The sequence below is a fragment of the Populus euphratica genome, unplaced genomic scaffold, assembly GCF_000495115.2.
Source record: "Populus euphratica unplaced genomic scaffold, PopEup_1.0 scaffold127.1, whole genome shotgun sequence".
Classification (NCBI taxonomy): Eukaryota; Viridiplantae; Streptophyta; class Magnoliopsida; order Malpighiales; family Salicaceae; genus Populus; species Populus euphratica.
The window spans coordinates 342,864-353,152 of NW_011500017.1; the positions used below are offsets into that span (position 1 = coordinate 342,864).

The 10,289-nt window shown below is 27.5% G+C and overlaps 1 protein-coding gene across 2 annotated transcripts; it reads left to right on the forward strand.

Moving 5' to 3' along the window:
• The first annotated feature begins 458 nt into the window (after nucleotides 1-458).
• Nucleotides 459-1,950, forward strand: LOC105141753 (uncharacterized). Of its 2 annotated transcripts, XM_011049094.1 has the most exons (3): nucleotides 459-553; nucleotides 1,421-1,648; nucleotides 1,747-1,950. In XM_011049094.1, exons 1-3 carry the CDS (start codon nucleotides 500-502, stop codon nucleotides 1,876-1,878), a joined length of 414 nt encoding a protein of 137 aa, XP_011047396.1. In that variant the 5' UTR covers nucleotides 459-499; the 3' UTR covers nucleotides 1,879-1,950. The 2 variants fall into 2 exon arrangements, with proteins under 2 accessions (XP_011047396.1, XP_011047397.1); XM_011049095.1 differs by lacking the exon at nucleotides 459-553 and having other exon boundaries at nucleotides 585-1,648; nucleotides 1,735-1,950.
• Nucleotides 1,951-10,289: the final 8,339 nt, after the last annotated feature.

Sequence of the window (10,289 nt, forward strand, 5' to 3'; positions counted from 1 at the left end):
TTATCTTGACACAACAAGCTTTGGTGATCTCGTTCCCTCCCCGCCCCCCACCACCACCTGGTACATCTCCCCACTCCTGCATGCAAGAGATGACGTGTCTATACAGCAAATCATATACGTGCGTGATTATTGTTCTTAATACGGTCGAATGTGATATTATTATTTTTTAAAGGTTCTTTTTAAAATATTAAAAATAATATATTTTTATTTTTAAAAATTTATTTTTAATGTTAACACATTAAAAATAAAACATATATTATTTTTAATATTAACACATTAAAAATAAAATATATATTAAAAAAACACAAAAATAAATAAAGCGGTGCCAGCAGCACATGCACTCAGCACGCGTGGCACGTAGAAAGCTGGAACGTGTCAAAAATCCTTCGATGTTGGAAACGTGGCAAAGCGCGATAAACATACATATAGCAGTAAGCAGTGCCTGAGGACAACGAATCTTGGCCAAGGATTTTGTTTGTTTCCCGCGAAAGTTTTTGCAATGGCGATCACTGAAGAACCAATTATCTCTAGGTTGGACCGTTTAGACAACATGGTAAGCTTATCAACTGTTGAGTTTGAATCTTTTGAGATGTACAGTATTTATTACATTGGGTGATTTTTGGCCTTTTGAATCTTTTCCTTTATGCTTTTTTCCCCTTCTTTTTTGTTCTTAGGTTTGAGTGTTTTTAATCTCGTTCTGGGGTAATTCCCTTCTTTCTAATCTTATCGTATAAGTAAATTGCTTGCATCAAAAAGAAAAAAGAAAGGGCGATTGTACTTTGCGGGGAGCCATGGTGCTAAATGCGGGTGTGGCCGACAAGATGTTAATTTCATTATCAGAGAACTGGTAAAGGTTGAGGGTCTTCGTACAAGCTGCTATGGCATCAATAACCTAATTAATAAGTTCACTGAACATTTTAAATACTCCCATGTCTTCATCACTGCTAGTCGGTGCTAGAAGGCCAGAAAAGAGGGTGTTTTTCTTCCTCCTCTTGATAAAATGGAAGACATTTGGTAAACAAGATGACAAGATAAAACTAGCTAGTAGACATGGGAGGAAACAAGTCATGCCCGTATATGGGTTTCTCCGCTTGTGAAGGTCAGTCTAGTCCCAGCACGCACGGCCAAATTAGCAGTAACAGCTAGCATCTACTGCATATTCCTTCTTTACTTGAATCACTTAGGAATCGATGCGACAAGACAAATCACTTAGTTAAACAAGTACCATTAGCTGTTTGATTAAGTAGTTTTGTAATTGCCTTCCTTTTCCTCACTCATTAATTAAAGCCTGGCTAACAATAATCGAGCTATCAAACTTTCTGTGGCTTGGCGGTCTTCACTTTTGCTCTTTTATCAAGAAAAGTTACTTCGTTTGGGCCCATATATGTTTTTAAAACGCGTGTGTGCATATGATCACCAGATGAGGGAGCTAGCGGAGCTTGGAGGCTGCAACAGGCCTCCAAAGTGCTCATCTCCATCCACCCCATCAAGTGGGACCCTTACAAGGGAAGGCAAAGTCTCATTCGTTGATCTTTCCCCAGAGAGCTTAGAGAAGCACTGCCGTCCGATCAGCTATGTCATGATGGAGACTGAAGTAAAGGGCACCCTCGTTGAGAGACTTGACCATTTAGAGGAACGTGTACTGAAGGTGAGTCCTGTGGAAAGATGTTTATCAGCCACTTAATCGATGGCCTTTTAAAAGGACGCGTAGCTTACTCTGATGTATTGTATCAGCTCTGTGTGCAGCTAGAGGGTGGATTAGAGGCTGACAAGCACAGGGAAGAAGTGGGGACAGAGAAAAGGAAGCACAAGAAGGGGTTGAAGGGGCTTGTTGAGAAAATAGTCAAAGGAAATAAAAAGCACAGGGACATGGAGTGAAGCGCAAGCTCTTCTTTCTCTTGTTTCTTTTCAATTTCAGAGCTCGTTACAGCTTCAATGTGCTTTCTCTCCTCTACGTGTACGTGAGGTTCTCAGTTTTGACTGTGAAGGAGCTTTTTCTTTCTTTATTTAAATGCATTTGTTTCTCCACCGGAAAAGGCAATTTAGCAGTCAAACGAAGGGAAAATGTGGATCTATACACTGGAAAAAACGCACTGCCTAGTGAAGGCTCTTGTTCTAGTGGACAGACCTTCAGACTTGTTTTTTTATTTATTCTAAATTAATATATTTTTAAACTATTTTAATATACTAATATTAAAAGTTTTCCAGCGTTGATTTTTCAAAAGTAATTTTTAATATTAGTATGTGAAGATAATAAAAAATATATTTTAACAAACAGCTTTTGACGTGATTCCAAACGCTAATGAATGAAATGAAAGAAAGATAAAGAAAAAGGGAGAGGAGATTTTCCACAGCGCGTACGGGGATTTTGATCATTCCACAAGCAACCACGTGATCCGTCGACCGGCCATTTTGGTCTTTTTCCTCCAATTAGTCATTATGATTTTTCCACAAATTATTTTATCTGACAAAACTATATCCTGTGATTGACAGCATTTATATTGTGTCCGTTTATTTGGTCAATCGTTTCCCTTGACTATCTTGTGCATGGGACCCACCCACTTACAATATTTTTGGCTCGTATTATCGACAAGCTGGAAACGATACAAAAGCACAAAAGTTTTGGCAACAGCGGTAATGAGAAAATTTTATTTAATTTCGTGCTTTGTAAACATAATATTTATTTAAATTCATGATTAGTTAGTTTAAATAATTGATAAAAAATTATTAAATTATTAAAACAAGATTTTAAAAATTTAAATATTTAATGATAGGAGGATAATGATTATAAAACTTTATCCATTATTTAACAATAAAATTAAAAGTTGTGATCATTTTAAGTTAATTAAAATGTATACAAACTAGTTTAAATATTTATATTAATAAAAAAAATTATTATTTTTTTAAGTTATTATTTTTGTTTGATATAACTAAACCTTTTCTTGGTTCTAAATTTGTTATAAATACTTATGTTATATTATTTATAAATACTTATGTTATATTATTTACGCATAATATTCATGATCATAGATTTTTATTTAAATTATCTATTTGATATTAGAATCATTTATTATCATAAACTCAATTATATCGTTAATATTGAAAAATATATAACATCTAGAGTTTGTGAATAATAATTTTTTTAGATTTTAATTAGAGTTTATTTTTATTTATAAATTAGAAAAATATTTAAAAATTTTATTTAAAAAAATAAAATTATAATTTTAGTGTAAATCAGTTTAACAGTTAATCTAATTAGATTAACCGATTAACTAGTTAAACCAAGAATTTCACCTTGTCTTGTCTGAAAATAATAATATTAAGTAAATATTATGTTTTAAAAAAGTAATAAAAAAATGTGAGATTTTATCACAAAAAAAAAATTCAAATGCATTATTCTATTAAAAGACTAAGCTAATTTAAAAAATATATATATCCAAAGCTGGTAGATTACGTTTATTACCTTAAAATACGAGTGATGTGATGCACTTAAATATTTCGTAACAACATTCTATTTACCCGAGAAAATGAAAAGCTAGACGTGGCACATTGGCATTCGTCCTTCCATCCGTCTATATCTCAATGGTACTGCCACTGACTAAGAAATGCTGCTTTTCCTTCTCATCCGACGGTGGAAAACACTACCATCTGGTTAGTCGTCAACTGTTCTTTTAACGGCCCTTCTAGAGTACTTCTCCTGGCGGACGATGTCCTTCTCTCCATAGGCCACTGATTTTTTATCTCCTTTATTAAAGGGGGACAGGAATTATTCTACAGATGGCATTGTTTCCGCTGCCCAAATTTGATGACGGTCGATCTCATGAATTACGATGACCATGCCAGATGTTTAGCGATGAGGGCATCGGCATCACATGCTTATTACTGTACATTAAATTTTTTGTGTTTTAATATTTTAATATTACTAAATTGTTTTGATGTTTTAATATTAAAAATAATTTTTTTAAAAAAAAACATTGTTTTTATGAATTTAAAAAAAACATATCTTATAAAACAATAGCTAACATACAACCAATCTAAAATATAATAGGTATCATGTAAATAATTTTTTAAAGTGTTTTTTTATAAAAATATATTAAATAAAAAATTTATTTTGAATATAAAAAAATAAAAAAATAAATTAAAAATTAAAAATAATATTTTAAAAAAATAATTCAACCATATAAATAAACATTAAGCAAGAAAGAATGATAAATATTTAGCGATAAAGAAAGATAAAGCATGTGTAGTTATGTGATTTTGATGATTTTGTGTTAAAATTATCTGAAAATATAACAAAAAGGAGTTCATGCTTTTGTAATCTAGCCATATCGAAACTAATTTCAATGCAATTCAAACGTGTTATCACGCATAGTCTAAAGTTTTCATTAAATACTATTTTTAAAATTATCCATGACGTAATGTTCGATATTGTTCTACCTTTTGAAAATAAATGATTTTAGACTTTTTAATTGAAAAAAAGGTGTTTGGTTCAGATATAAAGAGATTCACTGTTTTTTTTTTAAAAAAAGTACAACAACCAATTTATCGAATGTTATTTTCCAATTAATTTTATATCTCTAATTTACGGTACAATGTAGAGGTCGAAAGGCATCAGAATATATAATATGTGTTTGGAAATGTAGGTAGAATTATATTTTAAAATATTTTTTATTTTTAAAAATATATTATTAATTTTTTATTTTTTAAAAATTATTTTTAAAATAACTGCATTAAAGTGATTTGAAAATATCAAAAATATTTTAATTTAAAATAAAAATATTTTTAAAATACAATACCAAATATTTCCATAATAATCCTAAAAATATATAAAGTTTAAATTTAACTATGTTCAAATTATTCGTGTCCGTGGAACTTTTTTACCTGAGTCAGCCTGGAGTTAATTAGAATAATAAGATTAAATACATAAATAATATAATAAGTTCCTGTAATTATAATTTTTTATTCAATTATAAAATATAATTTTGAATCAATTTAGGATAATTAAGATCTTGATGCATTTAAATGAGAAATTATTTTATACATGTTAGGATCGAAATTTAAATTAATAAGAAAAATAAAAGGACAAGCACGTAAGCCACGGACCGCTATCTTTACACTGTATGGTGGATGAACTGATTGATTGATGCAGGTGTACGATGATCGAGAGGAGGTAAGAAAATATCATATGGGCCCACAATCGGATTGGTTCCCCAGAGGGAGCTAAATGAACATGCCAAACTTTTGTGTCACTGTCAATAAGAAATTAGACGTGTTCTTTGATTGAGAGCGTCACTTTTGTCTGTGCCTTGAGATGAGAAGTAATATACTTTCGTTTTTTCTTAAGTTTGTTTTTAAAAACAATTAATTATTTTAAATTATTTTTTTTAATTCTGTTGTTAAAAATAATTTTAATAAATTTTTAAATAAAAAATACTTTAAAAATAATTATTAACTTTTTCCAAATATTTTCTTAATGTATTTATTATTGTAGTATTAATTGTTTTTTAAAATATTTTTTATTTAAAAATATATTTGTTTATCTTTAAATTTATTTTTGATATAGCATATTAAAATAATTTTAAAATATTAAAAATAAAAATTTTAAATAATTTTTAAAAAGCATAATTCAACCATAAAATTATATTTTTATCTCTGTCAAGTTGATTCTTTCGAAGGTAGTTGAGATGGCGCTGTCCAGTCCACACACGGGTTGGTCTATGCAAAGAGAGGGGCCTGCGTTTTGATCTCTTTTTTTATATATATTTTTATTTATTTATTTATAGTACACGTATGGGAGCAAAAGTGAACGGTGTTTTCTATCAATTTTGGATGTCCACGCGTGAAAATGAAATCTCGAGAGGGTGATTTTTGGCATGATATTAACATTAAATTGGGATTGACGAGGAAACAAATATGCTACCCGCTCATCCTTGATTTCAAACTTTTCGTATCCGGAACAACGGCAGGTTAGGCATGTAACTGAGATGATTGGAAACACACTATGATTGTGATTGGAATTATTTTTAAAAATTATTTTTTTATTTTTTAAAAATTATTTTTTGTATCAATAAATTAAAATAATTTAAAAATATTAAAAAAATATTAATTTAAAGCAAAAAATAAAAAAAAATTAATTTTTTTTCAAAAATATTTTTAAAACTTAAAAATCAACAAGTTACGGTGTGTATTTAGTATTGTGGTAGTTTTTGTGATTGTAACTTGAAAAAAGTAGTTTTATAAAAAATACTTTGGTTTGGTATTTATATGTGTTTGGTTAAAACTGTAGTTGAAATTGAAGTTAAATAAAAAAGTAGTTTAAAGTGTTTGATTAAAAATGCTTTTCAAATCGAGATTGCAAAATAATTTTAAAAAATATATATTAATATTGATGGTTTTTAATTTAAATATTGTAGATTTAACTACTGCTATTACATCATAAAATACAAAATATTTTATATAAAATATTTTTTTTATTAAATTAAACTATCTATAATTCCATCATATAGGAAATACATCCGACAAGTACTATAATTTTCTTGATTTCTTAAGCAGTCAATAACATCAGATAAAATATTATCAGAAATAAAATTAAGATTGCGGTCTACATTTAATTTATCATTAGTGTTATTGAATAATATTAAATACTAATTTTTTAAATTAAACACAATTAAAAATAAAAAATAAATTTTTTATTTTATTTTACTGGGTTGGATAGGTTGTTAGTTATGCTTTAAAATATATTAAAATAATATTTTTTATTTTATAAAATTTATTTTTGATATTAATATATAAAAATTTAATTGAATTTTTATTTTAAAAAATAACAAAATAAGATAATTTAATCATAATCCGAACATGACCATAATCATCATTTATAAGAAGAAATCTAGGGATGGCTTGGCGTTAGCATATAGAGAAAAGAATCCCTATGATACTAGAGTATAATAATTTATTTTTATCTGGGTATAAATATCTAGCACCCCATGAATTTAATTTATTATGATGGGTAAAGCCCACAGAAAATAAGAGCTCAATTATTTATTGAAACAAGCGGGAAGCAAGTGAAAGCAACTCTTGGCTGCTTTTTCTAACCCTGTGCTTGCAACGCATTAAATAATGGGATCTATGAATAGTAATTTCTATTTTTTTCTTTACCAAATATTTGGCTCTTCTGCAACAGCCACTTAATAAACAAATGGTATTCTAATCTATCTATTTGGGAGTGTACTTATAATTATATATTTTTTTTAAAAAATATATATTAAAATAATATTTTTATATTTTTTAATAATTATTTTGAACATCAACATATTAAAATGATCTAAATTATAAAAAAAATTAAATTTTTATAAAATATAAGTTGCACTACTTCCCTAAAAGATGTTTTAACTACTCTCCTAATAATATTAACAAAAAAAAAACACTACAACTCCTAACACAAATACTGTAGCGATTTTACTACAGTTCTCACTAGAATAGAAATTTAGTATTTTATCATTCCTCACAGAAAAAAAAAAAAAAAAAAAAAGAAGAAGAAGCCCTGGTAGTGGGGCAATAAAATAGTTTTATTCAACTAACATGCAAGGCTGGTTTTGACGTTTTTTTTTATAGCATGATAAAATAATTTAATTAATAGTACATTTAAATTATATTAAGTTTACGCACAAGAAATCTTCTTCATTTCATTATTAGTTTTTTGTGAGATTATTTAGTAGTTTATTAGTTATAAATTATTATTTAATACTAGAAAGTTGATTGTGCGTATTGTTTATTCGGATACATGTGGCTACGTTTGTGCTTTTCAAATGACGCATGTGGTGGCATTCAGTGGCCAAAAACTATTGTCCATGAAAGTGTTTGAATTTTCAGAACAGCCCCTCCATCACTTGGCAACACGTGTGACTAACATCCATTTGATTTGGCGTTCACGGCATTTTCGTTTTTATTTTCTCTCTTCTTTGGTTTCCATATGTGTATTCATGCAAAGTTTCAAACCAAATCTTCAATTTACCTTTTTGTTAAATTTGGTTTATATTTTTATAATTATTATTTTTTTTATTTTAAATAATTTATAAAATTAAATTTTTTTTATCTATTATATTTAATCCTCGTTCTTTTATTATTGTTTTATCATTTTCTTAATCATTTTTTCTCAACTATATCCCTCAGCATTTTATTTTATTTTTATTTCATATTTGGGTCATATTTTTTTAATTTCCATTTGTTTTTTTAGATTATTTTCTTATTGAAATTTTCCTTCTCAATTTTATCCCTTAACATTTTATTGACATGTGTTCTGTTGACTAGAATTTAGCTTCATGATTTCTTTGAATTTGCTTTCTATTAAATAATTCTAGCCTTAGGACCCGAGTCATGGGTTTGAAATGTTAGCTTAAGTTTATCCAAGTTTTTTTGGGTCTTTTTTATAACTAGTTTTTTTAATTACATCTTTTTATTGGGTTATCCTGGTCTCATGTGCCGGGTCATAGGTTTTGCAACTTAATCTAGGTTGACTTTGGCCAAGTTTATTTTGTTTGATTTATTTGCTTTTGTCTCAAACCAAGTTTGTTTTTATCGGAGATGATTTTAAAAAATGATTTTTTTAATGATTTTTTTATCTTTTTGTGTCAATTTTGATTATCATTTTTTTATTACTATTTTTTATTACTCTAGCAATTTTTTTTTTCAATTCCATCTTTAAATATCAAATTGGTTGGGAATTGAGTTTTGATTTAGCCTGAGTCTAGGATTTTACGTTTTATAGTATGATCCTTCTTACCTTTTTTCCTATCAAATTTAATTCTTATTTTTTTATTGATATTTTTTTCTCTTTCATCATTCAACATTACATCAATATGGAACTAAGTCTATTGATTGATTTCAAGTTTATAATTTCATGGATTGCATGTTTTTAATGTTAATCAAGGTTTAAAAAGTTCCATTTTCATCCCTTTTTTAAGCTTAGAATTTTTCAATTTCATTATTTAACTTTTATTCAATGAAGATTATATTTTGTTATTTTTATTTATTTGATTTCTATAAGTGTTTTCACTAATTTTGAAAATAATTTGGATTATCCTAGTTCTTTTTATTTGTAGTTCTTTGGTGAATTTAATTTGATAGATTTTTTAAATTGATATTTTTTCTCATTCGTTATTATTAGATTGATTAAAAATTAATTTTATTTTTCAGTTTCATCATTCAAGGCTGGAGTTTTTCAATATTAGGCGTCATGTCTTTTTTTCCCCTTCTCGTTTCTCCCTATTCAATCACTTAGATAACGAGTTTGACGTGTTAATCTAGGTTGGCTTGAGTTTTTTTATGATTTTTTTAACTTAATATTTTTTTATATTATGTCCCTAATATCGAGTTGTCATAAAAATAAGCTTTGTAATCTTTTTTAGTTTGTCTTTTATTAGGTTTTTTTATTTGCATGATTTGGGTGGCAAAGTTTGGTTAGTTAGCTCGATTTACTACTTGTTTTATCGGTTTTTTTGTTAATTGACTCTTTTTTTTCAATTTCAAGTTTCTATTTTGGATTTACTTAGAGTTGGAATTTAGTTTTTTTTTTTTTGTTGGCTTATCTTAGTTCATGACATGACTTGCATATTTGGAATGCTCGCTTAGGTTGACTCATATTTTTTTTTCATTTTTAATTTCTCTTTATTTTTTTCTTCTTCTTTTTTTGATATGATTGGTTGGAATCTTAGCCTTGTTAGTTTTTTTTTTTGGTAACCATTTTTTTACATGTTCTCATTTTTTTTTCTTGTTTAAGGTGATTCATTTACTATCATTATTTGTTCTTTTATAATTTAATTAAATTATACCAATCATTTTGTTTAATTGGGTCTATATCTCAAGTCATGTTTTTTTTTTAACATGCTTACATCATTTAAGTGTCTTTTTCTAATGATAAAATAATATTTCGGTTACGGGTCCACAAATCTAGTTATAGACTAATCAATCAAACCCAAATATATATTTTTGGGTTAATAGAATGAAAAGCACAACATTGATTTCAATGAACGAATATTCAGAGCAAAGAACATCATTTTAGAGTGCAAAACTTCCTCATTTTGTTTCGATTTATATTTTAGTCCCGATAAATAAATGACCAAATGCTCATAGTGGTCATTCGAAGTTTGGAACTATTGCTGTGACAAAGAGAGAGAGAGAGGAAAAGGGAGAGAGATCTCTTTCAATCTATCATTTAATTCATCTATACACTTTTTGTTAAAAAAAATTAAAAATAAAACATAAAAATACTAAAATATCCTGTAACTCAGAAA

Excerpts from the sequence above, each read along its gene's own strand:
- LOC105141753 (XM_011049094.1), top strand. The coding sequence starts at position 500 with ATGGCGATCACTGAAGAACCAATTATCTCTAGGTTGGACCGTTTAGAC. Across the intron at positions 554-1,420 it reads TGGACCGTTTAGACAACATG|ATGAGGGAGCTAGCGGAGCT; the intron begins GTAAGCTTATCA and ends TATGATCACCAG. Across the intron at positions 1,649-1,746 it reads TAGAGGAACGTGTACTGAAG|CTAGAGGGTGGATTAGAGGC; the intron begins GTGAGTCCTGTG and ends CTCTGTGTGCAG.